Source organism: Scyliorhinus torazame, chromosome 12, assembly GCF_047496885.1.
Source record: "Scyliorhinus torazame isolate Kashiwa2021f chromosome 12, sScyTor2.1, whole genome shotgun sequence".
NCBI lineage: Eukaryota > Metazoa > Chordata > Chondrichthyes > Carcharhiniformes > Scyliorhinidae > Scyliorhinus > Scyliorhinus torazame.
In genome coordinates, this window is record NC_092718.1 from 6,712,446 (window position 1) to 6,738,840 (window position 26,395).

Consider the following 26,395-nt stretch of genomic DNA (forward strand, 5'->3'; position numbering starts at 1 on the left):
CCGCCTCCTCCACCAGCGCACTCAAAACCTCTCTCATCTCCTTCCTCATTGTCTCCATGTATCTTGTAAACTGCCTTTCGAATTCCGCAGCCATTACTTTAGTTATTTCTTCAGCCGTAAGCAATGTGTCCTCCCCTGGTGCTCCAGCCTCTATTTTCCTTGGTGACCCCGCGGTGACCTTTCCACTCCCCGACGGACCTTCAGCTGTTTTCTTTACGGACGTTTTCTTGCTCACCCTCGACATTTTTCTTCACTGTGCCGCCTCTGTGCCTTCTCCCTGCTTTTGCCGCCTCCGTGGACCCTGGGACTGGGCTTAAAGCCCCGAAAATGCCGTTCCCGAACGGGAGCCCTCCATTGTGGGCCGCCTCCCGCCCGCCGTCACCGGAAGTCCCTGTCCCGGCTCTATTTAAGTGCAACTCTATGCAGTCCCTTCTCCCCACAAGCCGGTCTCAATGTCCCAAGAATCTAATGTCTTCACCTCTGCACCGTCTTTCCAGCCACACATTCATCTACTTTACCCGTCTATTTTTATACTCAGTTGCACGTGGTACTGGGAATAATCCGGAAATTACTGCTTTTGAGGTCCTGCTTGCTAATTCCCTACCTAGCTCCTTAATTCAGACTGTAGGACCACCTCCATCTTTCTGCCTCTGTCATTTGTACCTATGTGAACCCTAATTGCTGGCTGTTTACAGAATCTCTACAGTGCAGAAGGAGGGCATTCGGCCCATCAAGTCTGCACTGGCCTGCGGAAAGAACACCCTACTTAAGCCCACGCCCCGACCCCACCTTTATAACCCAGTAACTCTTTTTGGACACTAAGGGACAATTTGGCATGGCCAATCCACCCAACCGGCACTTCTTTGGATTGTCCCCTCAGAGTGCTCTGCAGCCGCTCTGTGATTCCCTTGACCCTGGCACAGGAAGGCAACATGCCATCCTGGATTCTGGTCTGCAGCTGCAGAATCGCCTGTCTATTCCCATAAATATTTAATCACCTATCACTATTGCCCTTTCAGTCTTTCTTGTAACCCTGTACAGCTGAGCCACCCTTGGTACCATGGACCTGGCTACATTCCCCAGATGCACCATCACTCATCAGTATTCAGACTGTTTGCAGAGTGGGATGCACTCCGGGAATGCGTGACTACCTGTCTGTTTCTACTTGACTGTCAGATGCTCACTGTCTCCCTGCATATTCTGTATGTACAAATTAGCAGCAGGGGTAGGCCACTCGGCCTCTCGAGCTGGCTCTGCCGTTTGGTAAGATCATGACTGACCTGACTGTAACCTCAAAGCCACATTCCCGCTGACCCCTGATAACCTTTCACCCCCTTGTTAATCAAGAATCTATTTAGCTCAGCCTTAAAACTATTCTGAGACTCTGCTTCCACTGCCTTTTGAGGAAGAATGTTCCAGAAACTCACTACCCTCTGAGTGAAAACATTTCTCCTCATCTCTGTCTTAAATGAGTCACCCTTTAATTTTAAACAATGACCCCTAGTTCTAGATTTTCTGACAAGAGGAAACACCCACCCCACATCCACCCTCAGGAGCTTAAAGGTTTTGATCAAGTCGCCTATTACTCTTCTAATTTCTAATGGGTACAAACCTAACCTCAAAGCCTTTTCTCATAAGACAGCCCGCTCATTCCAGGTATTAGTCTGATAAACCTTCTCTAAACCTCTTCCAGTGCAGTTACATTCTTCCTGAAATAAGGACACCAAAACTGCACTCAGTGCTCCAGTTGTGTTCTCACCAATGTCCTGTACAACTGAAGCATAACCTAAAAGGCTACGAACCAAGTGCTGGAAAATGGGATGAGAGTAGATAGGCACTTGATTGCTGGCGAGAACACGATGGGCCAAAGGGGCCTTCTGTGCTGTTAGAAACTCTGTGACTCTAAGCAGAACGTCTGTATTTCTGTATTCAATCCCACTCAGTAAACAATAACATTCTATTATCTTTCCTCATTACTTTTTGTACCTGTATCCTCGCCTTTTGTGATGCATGCACTAGGACACCCACATCCCTTAGCACCTCCAAGCTCTGCAATCGCTCACCATTTCGATAATAAGCTTGTTTTTTTATTCTTCCTGCCAAAATGGACAATTTCACATTTTCACACATCAGCCTTGTTATTTCTTATAAATCTTACTACTGCGAATACACCTTGCCAATATTAATAACCCTTACGAATAGTGGTCCATAGAATCCCTGCAGTGCACAAGGAGGCCATTCGCACCATTGAGCCTTCACCGACCTTCCGAAAGAGCACTCGGCCTAGGCCCACTACCCCACCCTATCCCGTAAACCCGTGCATTCATCATGGTCAACCCACCTAACCTGAACATCTTTGGATTGTGGGAGGAAACCGGCGCACCCGGAGGAAATCCACACGGACACAGCGAGAAAGTGCAAACTTCACACAGTCACCCATGCCGGAATTGAACCCGTGACCCTGGCGCTGTGAGGCAGCACCGCTAACCACTGTGCAAACCTACTAATACTTAATATACCTTACCAGTAGTAATAAGTTTTACTTTAAATAAAATAATCATAAGATTCACCAGTTTATTCTGGAGTATAGATAAAATAAATTAGAAATACTCACCAGTCAGCCACTTGCCTGCTTCCCTGTGATATCACGCCTCAATATTCCTTTCCAAATGCGAGCTCTGACTGACTCCTGGTGGCATTGGATACTCTGCTGTTTCTCTCTCACACTCCCTGCAATTAATGGCCCCGCTGATCGTCTAGCTGGTATTAGCCCTGATGCTCTTCTCTTACACCCTCTCGCACTTAATGGTCCCACTGCTTCGCGCTCACTTGCGCTGGAGATGGCCTCGCTGCTCGTCTCGCACTGGTGATGGCCCCTTTAATTGTAAATTCCACTCCCCTCCCCACGGAAAATGCTTTAACAGTTGAAGTTCATAGACTTTGTAGACGTGACCGATAGTCTTCACACATGTTCCTGGACTCAGTCATAAGAACATACCAAATAGGAGCAGAAGACGGGCATTTGGTCTATGGAGCCTGCTCCGCCATTCAGTATGATCATGGCTGATCTGTTTGTGTTTTGAATTCCGGACTTCCATCTATCCCCGAGAACGTTTGATTCCCCTGCCCAACAAGAATCTATCTACCTCCATTTTTAAAATATTTTGTGATCCCGCCTTCATCACCTTCTGGGGCAGAGAGTTCCAAAGTCACACAACGCTCTGAGAGAAAAAGATTCTTGTCACCTCTGTTCTAAATGGATGACCCCTAATTTTAAAACCGAGCCCCCCCCCCCCCCCCCCCCCGCCCCAGTTCTGGACTCTGGACTCCCCTATAAGAGGAAACATCCTTTCCACATCCACCTTGTCAATATTATTCAGGATCTTATAATAGGAAGAAACTACAAGCCCAGTTTGATTTGCTGTCCGCTGAAAAGGTGGTGACCCAGTTCCGGTGCTCAAGGTTTTTTTTTGTGTGTATGGGGAGAAGGCCAGTCGTCTTCTAGCTCACCAGTTGAGGCAGCTTCCAGAGAGATTTTACAGGTTTAAAAACTCAGGCAGCAGTTTGGTTTCCGCCCTGAATGGAATCAATGCAGTCTTTGAGTATTTTTACAGGCACTTCTCCGGGGCCTCTGATTTATAGAAGAGGTCGGTCATGTCGGCATTTTTAGACGGGCTGTCCTTTCCGATGGTGGAGAGAGACAGGCAGGAGGGGGTGGGTGCCCCTTTGAGCCCGGAGGAATTACTGAAGAGCATTGGAGTACCCAATTAAGGGGCAATTTAGCATGAGGAGGCGGTGGCACAGTGGTATAATAATAATAATCTTTATTATTGTCACAAGTAGGCTTACATTCACACTGCAGTGGTTACTGTGAAAATTGCCATACTCCGGCACCTGTTCGTGTACACAGAGGGAGAATGCAGAATGTCCAAATTACCTAACAGCACGTCTTTCAGGACTTGTGGGAGGAAACCGGAGCACCCGGAGAAAAAAATCCCACGCAGACACAGGGAGAACGTGCAGACTCCGCACAGACAGTGACCCAAGCGGGAATCAAACATAGGACCCTGGTGCTGTGAAGCAACAGTGCTAACCACTATGCTACCATTCCGCCCATATTGTCACTGGACTAGTCAACCAGAAACCCAGGGATTGCTCTGGGGACCCAGGTTCGGATTCTGCCACTGCTGATGGTTAAATTTGAATTCAACATAAATCTGGAATTAAAAGTCTAATGATGACCATTGTTGATTGTCATAAAAACCCATTTGGTTCACTAATGTCCTTTAGGGAAGGAAATCTGTCATCTTTACCTGGTCTGACCTACAAGTGACTCCAGACCCACAGAAATGTGGTTGACTCTTAACTGTCCCCTCAACGACAATTAGGGAAGCAAAGCCCACATCCCATGATAATCTTTATTATTGCCAGAAGTAGGCTTGCATTAACACTGCAATGAAGTTATTGTGAAAAGCCCCAGTCGCCACATTCCGGCGCCTGTTCGGGTACACTTGAGGGAAAATTCAGAATGTCCAACTCACCCAACAGCGCGTCTTTCGGGACTTGTGGGGGGAAACCGGAGCACCCGGACGAAACGGGGAGAACATGTGCAGACTCCACGCAGATAGTGACACAAGCCGGGAATCGAACCCGGGTCCCTGGCACTGTGAAGCAGCAGTGCTAACCACTGTGCTGCCTGGCACTTTCTGGCATGGTTGAGTGGATAGAAACCATGGTCAGGAATCTTGGTTGACTTTTGCTGACCCTAACCCAAGCTTGCTCAGGCACTCTTTGCACTGAACTAGATAGGATGAGCTAACCCAAGGCAGATCAGGAACTAAATGTGCCTGGTTGCAGCTTCACCGATTGTACTTCAACCAATTCACATCACTTGTGGAAACAAAAAACAAACTATGCTTACTTCAATAAATGAGCCTCCTTCAGTATTATATATCACATGTTATGCATATTAGAGTGCCTTTTGTATCTTGTTCCCATAGGTCTTTTTAATTATTCAAAGTTGGTTACCTCTGATGAACCAAAACATTTAAAATTTAACTAATTTTATGTTTGGTGCAAAGCACTCTTGGATTCTGAAGGCCTGAGGAGCCATTTTTACATCAAGAAGATTATTAATGCATAATTCTTGATGATTTTCTGCTTTACTTGTGTTTTTTTCTTTGTGCCCAACTCTGACCAATTACCAACCCTGTAGCTATGGAAATGTTGAATTATATACTGTTGGTTGAATCGAGTATGCACCTGGAGCGAAGTGCGGTAAAAAGAATTGCTACACTCTGTTCTTCAGGTAGTACACCCATATATATTCATCAACTTTGGAGTATTGGAACCGACTCAAAAAGAACATTGAATCTTTAAATTTTCTTTATTACATAGGATTGCCGAATTATTGTTCGGATCGATTCCTGGGATTCTACTTCTCTTTATCCCAATGGACACTTTGTGAAAGTTCTTGGAAGAGCTGGCGATCTTGAGACAGAACTTGCAGCCATTCTTGTAGAAAACAGCATTTCAGTCAGCCCTTTCTCCGAAGCTCAGGTTATACCTTTATACTTACTGAACCTTATCATAATATAATGGGATTCTTTAATTGTTGTTGTTAGTCAAATTGTATGTGCTGTGACTGCCCAATGAGCTTGCATTTTAAATTAAATTACCAAGCAAATTATTAGACATGCAGTCTTCGGATTTGCAACACAATTGGTGGTTCCCGAAACCAAGTTGTAAGTCAAAGCTTGGTACGTTGGAACAGGCTTTTCCATAGGAACAGTGTTATAAGTGTGTGTGTGTGTGGTTTGGGGGGGGGGGTTGATAGGAACAATGTTATAAGTGGGGGATTGGCTTCCTGAACCAAAACGCGATATCCTATTTTCACTGAGAGGTGAAAAATATTTGACATCTTGCTTCAGTATAATTGCCTTACAGTGGTGGATATCCCACGATATAATAGTGCTTACACTTTCAAAGAGACTTCTATACTATATCTGAGAAGCAATTTGCCTTTCAGGCAAATTATGAAAGATGGAACATAAAGGAACGTAACAGTTGGTAAAGACCGACAGTTCGCTGGCGTGGCATTGTTAAAGTTGAAACAGGGTGTCAGTGCTGTAAGTGCCTCCCCCGTAACTCTTAAGATCGTAAAGTCGGGGACTGCTGTACACAGGATTGGATTTGGCCATGTGATCAGATAGCACATTGGTATTCTCATACTAAAAATATTTGTGTCAGTTTGCCTCAGTGGAAGTAGATGACACTTCAGAGCCAGAAGCCCATCAAATCTGCACTGACCCTCCGAAAGGGCACCCTACCCAGTCTCCCATCCCTGCCCCTCCCCGTAACCCCACCTAACCTTTTAGACACTTACAGGGCAATTTCGTAAGACCAATCCACCCAAGCTGCACATCTTTGGATGTGGGGGGGAAACCGGAACACCCGGAGGAAACCCACGCAGACACAGGGAGAATGTGCAAACTCCACACAGACAGTGACCCAAGACCGGAATTGAACCCGGGATCCTGGCAATGTGAGGCAGCCGTGCTAACTACTGTGCCACCCATTTGAAGAAAGATCCTGCAGATCCTCTGCTCAGCTTTAGTCCCTCAACAAACACTGCCAGGAAATGGTCATTTAATTCATTGGTACTTGTGAAAATCTGCCATTGTTTACCGATGTAATAACATTCGCAGAGAACAAGTAAAACGAACTGGTCTTATCTGACACTGCTGTATTACTCTGACCATGTGTTTGGATGGCAGCTGAGGAGAGTTAGCTTTAGTTAAATCGCTAATATCCCAATATTACGATTGTTGGGGCTGCTGCCTGGGTGTTGTGCCTTGACATCAGGAGGGTGATATAGATAAAGAACATACAGTGCAGGAGAAGGCCATTCGGCCCATCGAGTCTGCACCAACCCACTTAAGCCCTCACTTCCACCCTATCCCCGTAACCCAATAACCCATCCTAACCTATTTGGTCACTAAGGGCAATTTATCATGGCCAATCCACTTAACCTGTACATCTTTGGACTTGGGTGAGGGGCAGGTAAAGGGAAATAATCAAAGAAAAACAAAAGAAAACATTTTGATGTCAAACCTGCTGTTCCTAGAGGAGATTTAAATTTCATTGTGGTATATAAGCCTTTGAAACCTTGTTTTTAAAAAAAATTGAGATAACTATTGAGTCCCAGAGTGTAGTTATATCACATTTGTGTCCATAAGGAGAAATCATACATTCACATGTTGTATTGTAAAAGTGACATTGTAAACGACTGCCCTCTGGCTCAATGCATTTGTTTTGTTTCACAATTCACTGCAGTGAGTTTACCAATATCAGTCATGAAAAGGACAGGTGTGAACCTGTGCCATTTCCCTTCAGTCCTAGTAACCTGCATACGGCCGGCAGTGGCTACAGATCATCAGAATGTGGTGCATTGGAGTGGGGGAGGTTCAGGAAATAAGAATCATGATGGGTTTACACCACCTGTGTATGTGAAAAGGAAAATAAAATTGAAAATAAACAAGCTTGACTTTATTGAAATGAAAACTGAAATATTTTTCAAATGTATATTTGAAACCTCAAGAAATATCTTTTGGTTTGTTTGTTCCCATTCTAGGTGCGTGAGATGCCGGTTAACACTCCGGAGAATCCCTGGAAGATTGATGCAGAGGAGCAAGCCCGGCGAGTAGATTTAAGGAACACTCACCTGGTGTTCAGCATCGACCCTAAGGGCTGTGAGGATGTGGACGACGCGCTGTCTGTTCGCAGATTAGCAAATGAAAATCTGGAGCTAGGAGTTCATATTGCAGACGTCACACACTTTGTGAAATTTAATTCATATACAGACCTGGAGGCTAGATCAAGGTACTGTGGAATAAAAATCACTGAAGAAAACCGCTTCTGAAATTAAAATAATTAAATGGGGAAAGAAAAGCTAGGCGGAATATTTTTTGTTTGAAATACAGTCTCCAAAAATAATTAATTCCTCAGAAATGTATGTGATGTTTTCATTAACTAATGAGTTTCTGGTATGGAATTTTCCAGCTAGCACTGCTCTGATTTCAGTGGTAGGGAGCAACCCCTGTGTATTCTGGAATGGCCACAATGAAACCACAGCAGCTACAGAGCAAAATGTGTGGTGCCCCAGAGCTGTGAGACCGGAGAGTGCCATACCACAGAATGGGGAATTAGTAAATCTACTCATTAATACACTTCTGTGGTACCTGGATTCTGCGATTATTCTTCCTGTTGCGAAGTTGTGTAAATGTTATGATCTTTGGGAGGACTGCTGAACACTTAGTGTAAATTTTTCTATACACTTAATAATCATGTGCAAACACCTGCCACTTTCTTGCAGGGCAACGACTTGTTACCTAGCAGATCGCCGCTATGACATGTTACCTACCATCCTAAGTGCTGATCTGTGTTCTTTACTTGGAGGTGCTGACAGGTAAGTGGCAGCTACATCAGGTTAGCAAAATGCTATTGAAGAAAAAACAAATCCAATTTTTGCAATAGGAGCATTTATACCTGTACTGTCTGTTCGTCCTTTGTCCTGGCAGAGAGCAGGTAGCTGTTCCAGCCTATGGTAAAGGAGCAGTATAATTGTTTGCTGGAAGATTGGATAGAAGAGGACAGGGGTGGGAAAGGTCATTTACACAGTACAATTTTACACCTCTCCCTGTGAGGGAAATGTTGGCTCCAATTGGCCCCTCTACTGAACAATATTTTTGCAAACGCTGTAAGGAAAGGCCAGGTGCTAGCATTTCATCTGTGGCACCATATGTTGGATAATTATAAAAGGTTCTTTGATTCATCTCCCCTTTTTACTCTAGAAAAGCGATGGTGCCTTCTGGTTTATTTTATTTTTAAAAAGGCTTGTGTAACAGAAACATATAAGGGCACTCGGGTTCGATCCCGGCCCTGGGTCACTGTCCGTGTGGAGTTTGCACATTCTCCCTGTGTCTGCGTGGGTCTCACCCCCACAACCCAAAATGATGTGCAGGGTAGGGAGATTGGCCACACTAAATTGCCCCTTAATTGGAAGAAAAAAAAATTGGGTACTCTGAATTTTAAAAAAACAGATATTACTGAAACTGACAGCTGTTACAGAGCTTTGTGGTGCCTCAAAATTAAACTATTTGGAATAAACTGCAAATTTTCTGTTCTAATTCCTGATGAAGGAAGAAGATTCAAGGGCATAAAATCTGGCCGATAATTTGAACTTAAATTGGCACTCTGAGGCAGGCAATGCGGGAAATCACGCTATTACACTAGTTTTTTTTAAAAAAAATTTAGAGTACCCAATTTTTATTTTTTTCCAATTAAGGGCACATTAGCATGGGCAATCCACCTACCCTGCACATCTTTGGGGTTGTGGGGGTGAAACCCACGCAGACACAGGGAGAATGTGCAAACTCCACACGGACAGTGACCCAGAGCCGGGATCATAAGAACTAGAAGCAGGAGTCGGCCATCTGGCCCCTCGTGCCTGCTCCACCATTTAATGAGATCATGGCTGATCTTTTGTGGACTCAGCTCCACTTTCCGGCCCGAACACCGTGACCCTTAATCCCTTTATTTTTCAAAAAAACTATCTTATCTTTATCTTAAAAACATTTAATGAAGGAGCCTCTACTGCTTCACTGGGCAAGGAATTCCATAGATTCACAACCCTTTGGGTGAAGAAGTTCCTCCTAAACTCAGTCCTAAATCTACTTCCCCTTATTTTGAGGCTATGCCCCCTAGTTCTGCTTTCACCCGCCAGTGGAAACAACCTGCCCGCATATATCCTATCTATTCCCTTCATAATTTTATATTTTTCTATAAGATCCCCCCCTCATCCTTCTAAATTCCAACGAGTACAGTCCCAGTCTACTCAACCTCTCCTCGTAATCCAACCCCTTCAGTTCTGGGATTAACCTAGTGAATCTCCTCTGCACACCCTCCAGTGCCAGTACGTCCTTCCTCAAGTAAGGAGACCAAAACTGAACACAATACTTCAGGTGTGGCCTCACTAACACCTTATACAATTGCAGCATAACCTCCCCAGCCTTAAACTCCATCCCTCTAGCAATGAAAGACAAAATTCCATTTGCCTTCTTAATCACCTGTTGCACCTGTAAACCAACTTTTTGCGACTCATGCACTAGCACACCCAGGTCTCTCTGCACAGCAGCATGTTTTAATATTTTATCATTTAAATAATCCCTTTTGCTGTTATTCCTACCAAAATGGATAACCTCACATTTGTCAACATTGTATTCCATCTGCCAGACCCTAGCCCACTCACTTAGCCTATCCAAATCTCTCTGCAGACTTCCAGTATCCTCTGCACTTTTTGCTTTACCACTTACCTTAGTGTCGTCTGCGAACTTGGACACATTGCCCTTGGTCCCCAACTCCAAATCATCTATGTAAATTGTGAACAGTTGTGGGCCCAACACTGATCCCTGAGGGACACCACTAGCTACTGATTGCCAACCAGAGAAACACCCATTAATCCCCACTCTTTGCTTTCTGTTAATTAACCAATCCTCTATCCATGCTACTACTTTCCCCTTAATGCCATACATCTTTATCTTATGCAGCAACCTTTTGTGTGGAACCTTGTCAAAGGCTTTCTGGAAATCCAGATATACCACATCCATTGGCTCCCCGTTATCTACCGCACTGGTAATGTCCCCAAAAAATTCCACCAAATTAGTTAGGCACGACCTGCCCTTTATGAACCCATGCTGCGTCTGCCCAATGGGACAATTTCCATCCAGATGCCTCGCTATTTCTTCCTTGATGATAGATTCCAGCATCTTCCCTACTACCGAAGTTAAGCTCACTGGCCTATAATTACCCGCTTTCTGCCTACCTCCTTTTTTAAACAGTGGTGTCACGTTTGCTAATTTCCAATCCGCCGGGACCACCCCAGAGTCTAGTGAATTTTGGTAAATTATCACTAGTGCATTTGCAATTTCCCGAGCCATCTCTTTTAGCACTCTGGGATGCATTCCATCAGGGCCAGGAGACTTGTCTACCTTTAGCCCCATTAGCTTGCCCATCAATACCTCCTTGGTGATAACAATCCTCTCAAGGTCCTCACCTGTCATAGCCTCATTTCCATCAGTCACTGGCATGTTATTTGTGTCTTCCACTGTGAAGACCAACCCAAAAAACCTGTTCAGTTCCTCAGCCATTTCCTCATCTCCCATTATTAAATCTCCCTTCTCATCCTCTAAAGGACCAATATTTACCTTAGCCACTCTTTTTTTTATATATTTGTAGAAACTTTTACTATCTGTTTTTATATTCTGAGCAAGTTTACTCTCATAATCTATCTTACTCTTCTTTATAGCTTTTTTAGTAGCTTTCTGTTGCCCCATAAAGATTTCCCAGTCCTCCAGTCTCCCACCAATCTTTGCTACTTTGTATGCTTTTTCCTTCAATTTGATACCCTCCCTTATTTCCTTAGATATCCACGGTCGATTTTCCCTCTTTCTACCCTCCTTCCTTTTTGTTGGTATAAACCTTTGCTGAGCACTGTGAAAAATCGCTTGGAAGGTTCTCCACTGTTCCTCAACTGTTTCACCATAAAGTATTTGCTCCCAGTCTACCTTAGCTAGTTCTTCTCTCATCCCATTGTAATCTCCTTTGTTTAAGCACAAAACACTAATGCTTGATTTTACCTTCTCTCCCTCCATCTATATTTTAAACTCCACCATATTGTGATCGCTCCTTCCAAGAGGATCCCTAACTATGAGATCCTGAGTCAATCCTGTCTCATTACACAGGACCAGATCTAGGACCGCTTGTTCCCTCGTAGGTTCCAATACATACTGTTCTAGGAAACTATCGCGGATACATTCTATAAACTCCTCCTCAAGGCTGCCTTGACCGACCTGGTTAAACCAATCGACATGTAGATTAAAATCCCCCATGATAACTGCTGTACCATTTCAACATGCATCAGTTATTTCTTTGTTTATTGCCTGCCCCACCATAATGTTACTATTTGGTGGCCTATAGACTACTCCTATCAGTGACTTTTTCGCCTTACTATTCCTGATTTACACCCAAATGGATTCAGCCTTATCCTCCATAGCACCGATGTCATCCCTTACTGCAGCCCGGATGTCATCCTTAAATAACAGCGCTACACCACCTCCCTTACCATCCACTCTGTCCTTCCGAATAGTTTGATACCCTTGGATATTTAACTCCCAGTCGTGACCATCCTTTAACCATGTTTCAGTAATGGCCACTAAATCATAGTCATTCACAGTGATTTGCGCCATCAACTCATTTACCTTATTCCGAATACTATGAGCATTCAGGTAAAGTACACTTATGTTGGCCTTTTTACCTCTGTTCTGAATCTTAACACCTCGATCAGTAACCTCTCCTAAGTTATATTTCCTCTTAACCTTTCTCCTAATTTTCCTTGTCGTTGAACCCATTCTTCATGTAACAACCTGCCGCGTCGCTTACCATTCATGTTTTCACTTCCCGTTTTATTCCTTTTAGTATTCCTGGTCCTATTCACTGAGCTCCCCTCAGTCACTGTACCTTGTACTGTCGCCCTTTTTGATTTTTGACTATGGCTTCTCTGCCTTACACTTTCCCCCTTACTGTCTTTTGTCTCTGTCCCTGTTTTACTACCTTACAACTTCCTGCATCGGTTCCCATCCCCCTGCCACATTAGTTTAAACTCTCCCCAACAGCTCTAGCAAACCCCCCCCCCCAGGACATCGGTGCCAGTCCTGCCCAGGTGCAGACCGTCTGGTTTGTACTGGTCCCACCTCCCCCAGAACCGGTTCCAATGCCCCAGGAATTTGAATCCCTTCCTCTTGCACCATCTCTCGAGCCACGCATTCATCCTATCTATCCTGACATTCCTACTCTGACTAGCTCGTGGCACTGGTAGCAATCCAGAGATTACTACCTTTGATGTCCTACTTTTTAGTTTAACTCCTAACTCCCTGAATTCAGCTTGTAGGACCTCGTCCCGTTTTTTACCTATATCGTTGATGCCTATGTGCACCACGACAGCTGGCTGTTCACCCCCCCCCAAGAATGCCCTGCAGCTGCTCCGAGACATCCTTGACCCTTGCACCAGGGAGGCAACATACCATCCTGGAGTCTCAATTGCGTCCGCAGAACTGCCTGTCTATTCCCCTTACAATTGAGTCCCCTATCACTATAGCCCTGCCATTCTTCTTCCCGCGCAGCAGAGCCAGCCACGGTGCCTGAACCTGGCTGCTGCTGCCTTCCCCTGGTGAGCCATCTCCCTCAACAGTATCCAAAGCGGTATATCTGTTTTGCAGGGAGATGACCGCAGAGGACACCTGCACTGCCTTCCTACTCTTGCTCTGTCATTTGGTCACCCATTTTCTATCTCCCTCACCTGCGGTGTGACCAACTCGCTAAACGTGCTATCCACGACATCCTCAGCATCGCGGATGCTCCGAAGTGAGTCCATCCGCAGCTCCAGAGCCGTCAAGCGGTCTACCAGGAGCTGCAACTGGACACACGTCTTGCACGTGAAGGAGCCAGGGACAGTGGACGTGTTCCTGAGCTCCCACATTGCACACGAGGAGCATGACACGGGTCTGAGATCTCCTGCCATGTCTTAAACCTTCGGTTAACTTCAATAATTACAATTCCCACCCCCCCCCCCCCAATAAAATAAATAAATAAACAAAGAAGAAAAAAAATCAATAAATCTACCAAGAAAAAGAAAACAGAAACACTACTTACCAGTCACTTACCAGGGATAAAAAGCACTTCCTCCCCACCCAGCTTCGAATTCCCACCTAGATTCAAATTCCCAAACTCACTCTTGGTTCTGTCTCACTCTGGCTGTGTCTTCTCTGGCTCACTGATCAAAGCTGGGACCTCAGTGCCGTGAGGCAGCAGACACTATTACGCTAGTGCAGTAAGAGTGAACTCCGGTGGTTGAGGTTATGGCACATTGTAAAGAGAGTTTTATCCTTCACCTTCCCTAAAATGCAAGGATTTGCCCCAAATGGAGGAAATGTCTCAATATCTCTTTGCACAAATATTTGTTTTTGTGAAAGTATACATTTGATGAAGCAAAATTTAAACACAAATTGCTTATTTAGCCTTAACTATAAATTACTTGTATATGGTTTGCTGTGGTTTAAATTCACCTTTCGGAATGAAGGTTAATCTTTTTCTATTTTGCTTTTAAGGTACGCAGTAAGTGTTATGTGGGAGCTAGACAAAACTAATTATGAAGTCCTTAAGGTGTGGTTTGGACGAACAATTATAAAGTCTGCATACAAGATGTTCTATGAAGCTGCTCAGGGCTTGTTGGATGGAGATCTCCGTGTTATGGATGATATCACTGAGCTTAATAGACTTGACGAGAAAGATAAACATCGAATACTGAATGACCTGATATGGGCTATAGAGAAACTGACTGAAATAGCTCGCCACACTCGGGCAAAACGCGCCCTTGGCGGTGCCCTGGAGCTGGAAGGAATTGAAGTACGAGTGCAGTTGGATGAGAAGAAGAACATCAGTGACTTGGTCCCAAAGCAGCCACTGGAAGTGCACGAGACTGTAGCAGAGTGTATGATTCTGGCTAACCACTGGGTGGCAAAGAAGATAACTGAGAATCTACCGCACCAAACCTTGCTGCGTCGGCATCCTTCACCACAGCAGGAGTTCTTCACTGAGCTGATCGATTGTGCGAAGGCAAAGGGTTTCAACATAGATACACGGTAATATGGATAATAGATGCCTGTGTGTAAATTTTCCTGGGGTTTTTTTGTTTCATGTAAATTTTTGAGAAATTTAAGGGAAAATGTAAGGACCGGATGGGACTCCGAGAGTTACGGAGCGTAGGAGAGAAGATAAGGTAAATTAATATAGTTTAATTAGATGAAGGCAAGCTTGATTTTATAAAAAAAAAAATTTAGAATTCATTTTTTCCAATTTAGGGTGGCCAATCCACCTACCCTGCACATCTTTGGGTTGTGGGGGCGAAAGCCACGCAAACACGAGGAGAATGTGCAAACTCCACAAGGACAGTGATCCAGGGCCAGGATTGAACCCGGGACCTCGGCGCCGTGAGGCAGCAGTGCTAACCCACTGTGCCACCATGCTGGCCCGGTGAGCTTGAATTTTAGACTCATTAGATTATATTAAGGGATATTTGGGTTTGGAAGGGAATGGAGAATGAGCAGTTGCACAATTTTGTGCAAGATGGAGATGGAGTTGGAGCAGGAGAGTTTGTGATGACGAGTGAGTGAGTTTGTGTGTGCATCATTTTAAATAGTTATGTCGACAATTTGTAGCTCCAACAAGACTCTAGCACATTCGCTGGACATGGCTGAAGACCCAGATGACCCTCAGGTGAACAAGCTGTTGCGATCCATGGCCACCCAGGCAATGTCCAACGCCCTTTATTTTTCAACTGGCTCCTGCTCGGAGGATGAATTTTATCATTATGGTACGTGAAATTACATACAGGTTTTTGATATTTCTATGTTGTAAATTTCTGACGCAGATAAAACTGAATATAAATGGTATGGAATTAATTTGGAGAATATGGGGTGAATTTGGAGAACACGATCTTGGGTGTTTCTTGAGAGCTTCAGTTTGTTTTTTCCCCCTTCTGCTCTATTACTTCCATATTTGAAGGCTGGTAACTTCAGTTGCAGCAGAAACTTGGAGACTTAAATCTTTTGAACAGTTAGACCCTTTAAAAATAACTTTTCAAATTTATTCTCTGTCCACTTTGGAGTCTTTTGAGTGAGACAGGTTTTTTCTGATTGGTGAAAGGGTCATAATTAGTATTTGGATATTCTGACCTTGGAAGTGAAATAAATAACTTTATTCCAATGTATTTATTCAAGACATGCTGCTCAGTCATTGCTGCATTCATTCCATTAAGCCTCTTCGCAATGCAGTGGTCAGACTGTATTAATGCCTGTGTCAATGCTGCATTGCAGGTGTCCGTTAAGGTTTTCTACAGAATTCCTATGCTGAACCTACAGAATCATGGCGATTTAGTAGATTAATGTTCCAAATGGATTACACAATGTATTCACCATGAATACTTGAAAAATAAAAATAAACCTAACATTTAAGAAGCCATTTTGCAAAATAGAGCACTTTTGATATGAACATACCTAAAATGGAGCATTTTATATCAGATTGATGTTTCATTTACTACAACTTGTATTTATATATTTTTAAAATTCATTTACGGGATGTGGGCGTCGCTGGTTAGGCCACCATTTATTGCCCATCCCTAGTTGCCCTTCAGAAGGCGGTGGTGAGCTGCCTTATTGAACTGCTGCAGTCCTTGAGGTGTAGGTACACCCATTGTGCTGTTAAGGAGGGAGTTCTAGGATGTTGTCCCAGCGGCAGTGAAGGAGCGGTGATATATTTCCAAGTCCAGTTGGTGACTTGGAGGAGAACCTCAAGGTGGTGGCGTTCCCAGGTATCTGCTGATCTTGTCCTTCTAGATAATAGTGGTCATGGGTTTGGAAGGTGCTGTCTGAGGAACCTTGGTGAGTTACTGCAGTGCATCTTGTAGATAGTATAAACAGCTGCCACTGTTCGTCGACGGTGGAGGGTTTGAATGTTTGTGGAAGGGGGAGCAATGAAGTGGGCTGCTTTGGACTGAATGGTGTTGAGCTTCTTGAGTGTAGTTGGAGCTGCACTCATCCAGGCAAGTGGAGAGTATTCCATTACACTCCTGACTTGTGCCTTGTAGATGGTGGACAGACTTTGGAGGGGTCAGGAGGTGAGCTACTCATCTTTGATCTGCCGTGGTAACCACAGTATTAATGTGGCTCGTCCAGTTCAGTTTCTGATCAATGGTAACCACCAGGATGTTGATTGTGGGGGATTCGTGATGGTAATGTCATGGGGCAGTGGTCAGATCCTCTCTTGTAAGAAATGGTCATTGCCTGGCACTTGTGTGGCGCAAATGTAACTTGCCACTTGCCAGCCCAAGCCTGGATATTGCCCAGGTCTTGCTGCATTTGGACATGGACTGCTTCATTATCTGAGGAGTCACGAATGGTGCTGAACATTGTGCAGTCATCCGCAAACATCCCCATTTCTGACCTTATGATGGAAGGGAATTCATTGATGAAGCAGCCGAAGATGGTTGGGCCTAGGACACTACCCTGAGGAACTCCTGCAGTGATGCCCTGGAGCTGAGATGATTGACCTCCAACCACCACAACCATCTTCCTTTGTGCCAGGCATGACTCCAACCAGTGGAGAGTTTTCCCCGATTCCCATTGACTCTAGTTTAGTTAGGGCTCCTTGATTACTTGGTCAAATGCTGCCTTGGTGCCAAGGGCAGTGATTCTCGCCTCTCTTCTCGCATTCAGCTCTTTTGTCCATGTTTGAACCAAGGCTGTAATGAGATCAGGAGCTGAGTGACCCTGGCGGAACCCAAATTGAGTGTCCGTGAGCAGGTTATTGCTGAGTAAATGCTGCTTGATAGCACTGTTGACAATTCCCTGCATCACTTTGTTGATGATGGAGAGTAGACGGGACAGGGCGGGAATTGGCTGGTTTGGATTTGTCTTGTTTCTTGTAGAAGATATGCCAGGCCATGAAGTTGCAGGTTGTGGTTGAATACAATTCTGCTGCTGCTGATGGCCCACAGCGCCTCATGATGCCAGTCTTGAGTTGCTATATCTATTCAAAGTCTATCCCATTTAGCACGGTGGTAGTGCCACCCAAGACAATAGAGAGTATCCTCAATGTGAAGACGGCACTTTTGTCTCCACAAGGACCATGTGGTGGTCACTTCTACTGATACTGTCATGGGCAGATGCATCTGCAGCAGGCAGATTGGTGAGGATGAGGTCGAGTATGTTTTCCCTCTTGTTGGTTCCTCACCACCTGCTTCAGTCCCAGTCTAGCAGCTATGTCCTTTAGGACCTGGCCAGCTCGATCTGTGGTGGTACTACCGAGCCACTCTTGGTGATGGACATTGAAATCCCCCACCCAAAGAACAAAGAAAAGTACAGCACAAGAACAGGCCCTTTGACCCTCCAAGCCTGCGCCGACCATGCTGCCCGTCTAAACTAGAATCTTCTACATTTCCGGAGTCCGTATCCCACTATTCCCATTCTATTAAACCTATGCCCCCTAGTAAATGACCCCTCTACCCTGGGGAAAAAGTCTCTGACTATCCACTCTGTCTAGGCCCCTCATAATTTTGTAGACCTCTATCAGGTCGCCCCTCAACCTTCTTCGTTCCAGTGAGAACAAACCAAGTTTATTCAACCTTTTCCCATAGCTAATGCCCTCCATACCAGGCAACATACTGGTAAATCTCTTCTGCACCCTCTCCAAAGCCTCCACGTCCTTCTGGTAGTGTGGCGACCAGAATTGAACACTATACTCCCAAGTATAACTAAGGTTCTATACAGCTGCAACGTGACTTGCCAATTTTTATACTCAATGCCCCGGCCAATGAAGGCAAGCATGCTTTATGCCGTCTTGACTACCTTCTCCATCTGTGTTGCCCTTTTCAGTGACCTGTGGACCTGTACACCAAGATCTCTACTGTCAATGCTCTTGAGGGTTCTACCATTCACTGTATATTCCCCTACCTGTATTAGACCTTCCAAAATGCATCACCTCACATTTGTCCGAATTAAACTCCATCTGCCATCTCTCTGCCCAAGTCTCCAAACAATCTAAATCCTGCTGTATCCTCTGACAGTCCACGTCGCTATCCGCAATTCCACCAACCTTTGTGTCGCCCGCAAACTTAATCAGACCAGTTACATTTTCCTCCAAATCATTTATATATACCCAGAGTATATTTTCGCCCTTGCCATCCTTAGTGCTTTCTCCAAGTGGTGTTTAACATGGAGGAGTACTGATTCATCAGCTGATGTGGCCGGTACGTTGTAATCAGCAGGTGGTTTCCTTGCCCATGTTTAACCTGAAGCCATGGGACGTCATGGGGTCGTGTTGATGTTGAGGACTCCCAGGGTAACTCCCTCCTGACTGTATACCACTGTGCCGCCTGGGACATACCTAGGAATGGTGATAGTGGTGTCTGGGACATTGTCTGTAAGGTATAATTATGTGAGTATGACTATGTCAGGCTGTTACTTGACTGGTCTGTGAGACAGCTCTCCCAGCTTTGCCACAAGCCCCGAGGTGTTAGTAAGGAGGACTTTGCAGGGTCGACAGGGCTTTGTTTGCCTTTGTCGTTTCCGATGCCTGGTTCGGTGCCGGGTGGTCTGTCCGGTTTCATTCTGCTTGTGTTTTCGTAGCGGTTGAATACAACTGAGTGGCTTGCTAGGCCATTTCAGAAGACATTTAAGAGTCAACCACACTGCTGTGAATCTGGAGTTCCATGTAGGCCAGACCAAGTAAGGATGGGAGATTTCCTTCCCTCAAGGACAGTGAACCAGATGGGTTTTGACGACAATCGACAATGGTTTCATGGTCATCATTAGACTTTTAATTCCAGATATTTTATTGAGTTAAAATTCCATCACCTGCCCTGGTGGGATTGGAACCCGGGACCCCAGACCATTAACCTGCCATTATCCTGCGTCTCTGGATTACGAGTCCAGTGACAATACCACCAAGTCACTGCCTCCCCAAACTTGATGTCTGCCATCTCTGATTCTCTCTTTGGGGTTACAACAAATAATACAATATTTTTTTAAAATCTTACTTGGGAACACAATTGTGTTGAGGCACGTCTAGGATTGGCATCTAATACAGGTTATGATTTATTTTATCTGTGGGAGCTGTAATATTACTATGTAAAATATGTTAACATTTTGAGATGACCTTGGAAAGCGAGAGGTGGAAATAGCATTGAAACCGGTGCCTTCTCAGAGCTGCTCATACAGAATTGGTGAAGTGCTGAGGCCAGGTTACCGACACAGATTTATACGGTAAGAACTGCTTTGTGTCTTATCACAGGTCTTGCTCTGGAGAAATATACTCACTTCACTTCTCCAATCAGAAGGTATGCAGACATAGTGGTGCATAGACTACTGATGGCGGCTATAATGAAGGATAAGAAATTGGAACCAAAAGATTCCTTGCTCAGCAACAAAGATTTGGCAGAATTATGTCAGCATATCAACAACAAGAATAGGGTGAGTAGGTAAATAATTCAGTAAGCATTTCCCCCTTTTTTTAATAAAAGCATAATGTAATTGTACATGTATCATCACAGTCACATTAAGGAAGTTATTGTCAACTTAATCATAGAATCCCTACAGTGCAGAAGGAGGCCATTTGGCCTCAAATCTGCACCAACCCCCTGAAAGAGTACTCCACCTGAGCTCAGTCCCCCGCCCTATCCCAATAACCCCTATCCTAATTTACACGTTCTTTTTGGACCCTAAGGGGCAATTTATCAGGGCCAATCCACTTAGCCTGCACATCTTTGGACTGTGGGAGGAACCGGGGCACCCGGAGGAAACCCACGCAGACACGGGGAGGACGTGCAAACTCCACACAGGCCAGAATTGCACCCCTATCCCTGGGACTGTGAGGCAGCCATGTTAACCATTGTGCCGTCATACCACCGCCCCATTTACTTTTGTAGTTACTCTAGTCTTGTCAAGCTGGGCTCTCCATGATCGAAATGTGGTTTATAAATTTTAGCACCGACGGGTTGGTAGGAATATGGTAGAAATTCACACGTAGGCAAGTTTGAAAATCACCATTGCACAGTCGAATGTTGTGGCCTAATTAAGTCAGTTGCTATTCAATTGTTTCTTAGGCTGCTCAGCATGTGCAGAAGCAATCTATAGAGTTATTTCAGTGCATGTACTTTAAGGATAAAGACCCTTCTGATGAGCGTTGCACAGCAGATGGCATCATCTACTCAATACGGGCAAATGGTGTGCTAGTGTTTGTACCAAGGTAAGCTGCTGAGAACGTTCAGTCGAATTTAAAAACTAATCTTGATAATTGCAAACTATTCATGATCAAAGTGGCTGGACAGCAGACACTGAACAAGAGTTTATACATCTCCTTATGTTGTGTCCTTATTTGTTCAGTGCTCAATTTTGCAAAATTTGGGACAAGCTAGCTCCGCATCACCCAAAATACATATTCCAATTAAGTGATGCTTATGACTGCTCAGGACTACACTAAAAAAGAAAATCTTGTATTCATAAAGCATCCTTCACATTCTCGCTTATGTCCTAAAGTACTTCAAAGGCAGTAAATTGTTTTTAAAATGGTAGTCACTGTTGTTTGAGGCAAATGCAACATCCAATGCACAGCAGTGTACAACAAAAACAACCATATTCTGGTCTTTGATTAAGGGATCAATTTTGGGCAGACTCCCATACTCTACATTTATTGGAAAGGTAAATGGAGTTTTTGTATCGGACAATCCCTCAACCATAACAGGAGAGATGTGCTGTTTGGCCATCAATGTGTTGAATGCATTCGATAAGCCAACCTCTGCTGTTCTCTCTGGGAGAGAATTCCAAAGCACTCTAAAATAAATTCCTTTGTTTTTTAAAGTGGGGACCTCTTATTTTTTAAAACCCTCAGGCAGGTTTTTTTTTTTTTTTACACAGAGGGTGGTGAGTGCCTGGAACGCGTTGCCAGGGGATGTTGTGGAAGCAGATACATTAACGGTGTTCAAAAGGCATCTCGACAAATACATGGATAGGATGGGTATAGAGGGATACGGCAGAAGGATATGATGAGGGTTTTGGCAAAGGTTGGTGTCATGACCGATACTGGCTTGGAGGGCCGAAGGGCCTGTTCATGTGCTGTATTGTTCTTCCTCAATACTTGCTGTACCTGCATGCTAATCGTTTGTGATTCATGTACAAGGACAGATTCCTCTACTGCAACATTGCGCTGTTCCTCTGAATTTAAATAATACTTCAGTGAAACGCAACTCTAGATTTATATTCTATTCTAAATCATACAAATCCTGCCATTGAACTTAAAACTATAACTTTGTATCAGACCCTTGGCAGCCGTGTGTACCATCTACAAGATTCACTGCAGCAACTCACCAAGTCTCCTTCAACAACACCTTCCAAACCCACGACCATCTAGAAGGACAAGAGCAGCAGATACCAGGGGGCCCCACCACCTGGAGATTCCCCTCCAAGTCACTCACTATCCTGACTTGGAAATATATCGCCGTTCCTTCACTGTCCCTGGGGCAACATCCTGGCACTCCCTCCGTAACAGCACAGTGGGTGTACCTACACTAAGGACTGCACCGGCTCAAGAAGGCAACTAGGGATGGGCAATAGATGCTGGTCTGACCAGCGACACCCACATCGCGTAAATGAATAAAATAAAAAGACAATTATCTAGTCATGATCACGTTGCTGTTTGCAAGCACTTGCTGTGCAGAGATTGGCTGCTGAATTGCCTATATTACAGCTTTACGTCACCGTGAAATGAATGGCATTTATATCTGGCACAGAGAGAGAGAAAACAATGACCTTCATTGAAAGAATGATTTGATGCCAGTAATTTAGCTAATGGACAGGTAGAATTTATCAGGACGGAAATTTCCTAGAAGACGGCCAACAGATCTTCCATAACTGGCACATCCCAGCAGAGTTTTTTTTTAATCCTTCGCAAGCTGTTGTGATTAAATTGCCTTGTTATAATGTACAGTGTTACATTTTTTATATAGCTCCTGTTGCACCTTTTTTTTCTTTTGTATATAATTTAATGGCAAAAGTAAATTGAGATATACTGTGTAAACCAGGTATGGCGTGAAAGCTCCGGCATTCCTCAAGAATAAAGAGGGTCTTGTGATCTCAGCACAGTTCGATGGGCCATGTGTCTGGAAGCCTGGCTCTCTCAAACGCCTTCGAGACAAAATTATTTCCACTACGGCGAATGGAGAATCAGTTACTTTCTCTCTGTTTGATCACATTACTGTAAGTATACTGTTTTATAATACATGTACAAATTGCACAGAATGAGGTTAAAAAGAAGCAAATGGAAATCTAAAATAAAAGCAGGCAATTATAGAAATGTAAACATCTAACCCAAAGAAGGGCCAGGTTTTGGGTTCTTCCTTCTGGCAACCTTATTTTTCTAGTGTTTCATAGAATTTACAGTGCAGGAGGTGGCCATTTGGCCCATCAAATCTGCACTGGCCCTTGGAAATAGCATTCTATCCCAAGCCCACATTTGCATGGCCAATCCCCTTAACCTGCACATCTTTGGACTAGGGGAGGAAACCCATGCAGTCACGGGGAGAATGTGCAGACTCCGTAAAGGCAATACCCAAGCTGGGAATCGAACCTGGGACCCTGGAGCGGTGAAGCAACAGGTGCTGACCCCTCCCCCCAGTGGATGTGTTTAGAGTGACAGAACCTAGACAAATAGTAAGGGGAAAGTTATAGCAGTGTTTCATTGTGACATTAATATTGTAATGGATCATTGGGTAACGTTAATTCTCTCCCCTCACACTGAATTCATACTTTGTTTGGTTTTAAAGCCAAATGTTCAGGTACTCCTCTTAGCTTGCCACACAATTCTGGACTGGTTTTAGAGCATTTTTAAATTCATCTTAAAGCCAGTGGATTAACAAAAAACCCTCAGCCAGCTGGTTTAAGTTTATTTTTAATAACTGACCTTTTATGACTAGTTAAGCTTTTGTTTTCCCTCATCGTGATCAAAAAAGGTACGAATATCTGAACACTCATCCCGATCACATCCAGACAGCATCAAACTGGACATTGTCAGCAACCAACCCTTTAACACAGCCAGCGCTGAACCTACGCATGAACTTTCACACACTTCAAAGACAGACTTGGTGCGGGCTGTAATCAGATCAGCTGAAGAGGCACAACTTGCCCAAGAGCATGCAAAAACTACATCAATCAGAATTGAAGATAAAGAATATTGTCAAACACAGGGGGACAGTCTCTACTCACTGTTAGAAGAAATTAAGGAATTGGCACTACTCGATATTACAGTTGGATGACTGTGCAAGTTAAGTCACGACTTTAGATCAGTTTTAATTTAACCAAAACCACTATTGAAACAGATTTAAATACATATGTATAATTGATACCCAAACAATAGTTCTGGGTTTTTAAAGCAAATTTGACAGCAACTTGTAATTGCGGGCAGTTGGAAGTAAAGAAAATGGCAGGGTCCAGTAACTGGAATCAAACCAGCTGTTATCTGTGAAGCCACTCCAGCTTGTGTCCAATTTGCAGCGCAAATGAGATGTACAAAGAGTTTTTTGAACTGGATGTAAATATTGTTGTTTTTATTCGGTGTGATTGACACAAAGTGGTTCAATTACTTTTTGCACCCTTTCCAGGACGGTTTACAAAATAAAAATGTCTCATGGGTGACAGTTTCGTGCTTGGGTCCAGTTTGGAGCAATTTATTTCTTTCAAATAAATACAGAAATGATATCTCGAGTGGAGTTCAAAATCTGGACTGCTGGTTCAAAGTGTGTTAAATTGTCTGAGGAGGTCTTTTTAAGAAGCAAAACATTTCCATTTTTGACAAGTCTGATATTACTCTCCTTGGGAATTCCGATGTATTGAACTCATTGTTAACCGTTTCTCTCCACAGCAACACCTTGCAAATGTCGCCTGGTTTTAGGCTAATGGATCATTTTTACCTTCTCTGTAATATATTAGTAGCAGCCAACACACTAATAATCCCAAAACAGTAATCTCAAATTTAGATTGTATTAAATCAAGTTAGGATGCACTGATAAAAGTATATAGCATTAGAATGGATAATTGTACAAGACCTTTAATACTGCTGTGAAGCTGGAAATCTTTTACTCTGAAACTTGTGGATGAACAAAAATTAGGAGTTCCTAAACACCCTTTTACACGGAGAATAATCAACTGTACAACCCAAGTAAACCTTGCTAATAAATACTCCACTGCTACCTTCAGACCGCCACCATTCCACTGCCTGCAAAACAAAATACAAAACCTCAACTAACAATCACCAGCAAATCTTGGTCACATAACACACAAAATACGTATTTAATCAATTCCTGTGGTGCTTTCCAGCTCCTGTACCAGTTGAGAAACCTCTGCTTTTTCAGTAATCCTTTCTATGGACAAATCCTGCGATGGTGTTGCTTCTGGAACGAGTTTGGACCCCGTGTTTTCAGACTCGTGTGCTGATTGAGCAGAGTCGGACTCCGGTAAGTATTCTAGAGTTTCCGGGGCGAGATCTATTTCTGTTGGGGTTTTAAGTTCCTGAACAAGCTTATAAGGTTCAGTTTTGGTTGCTTCTGAAACTTCTGGATTTGGATCTTCAGCCGTGTCATTCGGATCTCTCGACACAATGGTTTGATTTGGTGCTGTAGACTGACTCAAGGTCGGGGAATCAGTTCGATCTGAAACAATAGATAAACATAGACACATTCATGCATGAATAATCCAAATTTTCCATCTCAAATCGTAGCACAAAGTACTGGTAGACAGATGGCTCCAATGGTTTACAGTGTTTGTGACTGTGACTACCTGACCTTCTTTGCCATGTAGGATGACCTCAATGACATGCTCTTGAAAGAAATATTTTTTTAATATAAATTGGGAGTACCCAATTTTTTTTCCCCAATTAAGGGACAATTTAGCGTGGCCAATTCACCATCCGTGTGCATCTTTGGGCCGTGGGGGTGAGACCCACGCAAACACGGAGAATGTACAAACTCCACACGGACAGTGTCTGGGAATGTATGGAGAAGATTTAACAAAATGCAGACTTAAATCTGCAGACCAGGTGCTCTGGTTAGCCAACAAATCTTGAATTCAAATCCAAACAATGGAATGAAAGTCTTTCTGCATTGGTTACATATTTTAAAAACTGGGGCAGCCATAACCTAAATTATAAGTCTAGTCATTGTTGTAACCGAGGAAATGTGCTAATATGCACACAAAGATAATAACCAGTTTATCTGGTTTATGGTTGAGTGATGGGTAGTGGTTAAAAGCATTTCTGCTCTTTTGAAGAGTGGCATGGGATCTTTTGTCCATCTCACGGGGCAGACAGCGTCCCCAATAATGCAACACTCAGTCATGCACTCAATCCATGAGCCTGGATTTTATGCTCATCGCTGGGGAAGGAATTGAACACAAAAAAAACTTTCCAACTGGCAGGTGACAAAATATTGGGATTGAAGGCAGACCGGTCAAGAAAGCAAACTTCATAAAGCTCTATCAGCAGGAACCACGTTTAGCCAGCGCCTTTTGTTCCAGCCACATGAATCACTAGGAAATGGAACAAATGAATGATCGAGGAAGCATGCGGATAGGCTCTTGAATTCCAATTTCTCCACAATGCACAAGTAATGGTTGTATCTTTCTGGAGGCAGGTTTTTGCAGAGAAGATAAAGGAAATCTCAGTTCCCACCTCTTCCCCA

General features: G+C 43.9%; 2 protein-coding genes across 17 annotated transcripts in view; one reads left to right on the plus strand and one right to left on the minus strand.

The window, feature by feature from the left end:
- Positions 1 to 24,354, plus strand: part of dis3l (DIS3 like exosome 3'-5' exoribonuclease) — a 66,117-nt gene extending 41,763 nt beyond the window's left edge. For all 6 annotated transcript variants that reach the window (XM_072470339.1, XM_072470340.1, XM_072470341.1 and 3 more), the window contains 9 exons: positions 5,398 to 5,559; positions 7,634 to 7,881; positions 8,375 to 8,467; positions 14,223 to 14,756; positions 15,333 to 15,487; positions 19,963 to 20,141; positions 20,774 to 20,916; positions 22,748 to 22,922; positions 23,675 to 24,354. In XM_072470339.1, coding sequence (XP_072326440.1) covers positions 5,398 to 5,559; positions 7,634 to 7,881; positions 8,375 to 8,467; positions 14,223 to 14,756; positions 15,333 to 15,487; positions 19,963 to 20,141; positions 20,774 to 20,916; positions 22,748 to 22,922; positions 23,675 to 23,977 — 1,992 coding nt within the window. In that variant the 3' untranslated portion in view covers positions 23,978 to 24,354. The remainder of the gene's footprint in view (positions 1 to 5,397; positions 5,560 to 7,633; positions 7,882 to 8,374; positions 8,468 to 14,222; positions 14,757 to 15,332; positions 15,488 to 19,962; positions 20,142 to 20,773; positions 20,917 to 22,747; positions 22,923 to 23,674) is intronic.
- A 398-nt stretch (positions 24,355 to 24,752) lies between these two features.
- The window catches only part of tipin (timeless interacting protein), an 89,780-nt gene continuing 88,137 nt past the window's right edge, over positions 24,753 to 26,395 (minus strand). For all 11 annotated transcript variants that reach the window (XM_072470353.1, XM_072470359.1, XM_072470358.1 and 8 more), the window contains one exon: positions 24,753 to 25,369. In XM_072470353.1, the coding sequence (XP_072326454.1) occupies positions 25,011 to 25,369 (359 nt within the window). In that variant the 3' untranslated portion in view covers positions 24,753 to 25,010. The remainder of the gene's footprint in view (positions 25,370 to 26,395) is intronic.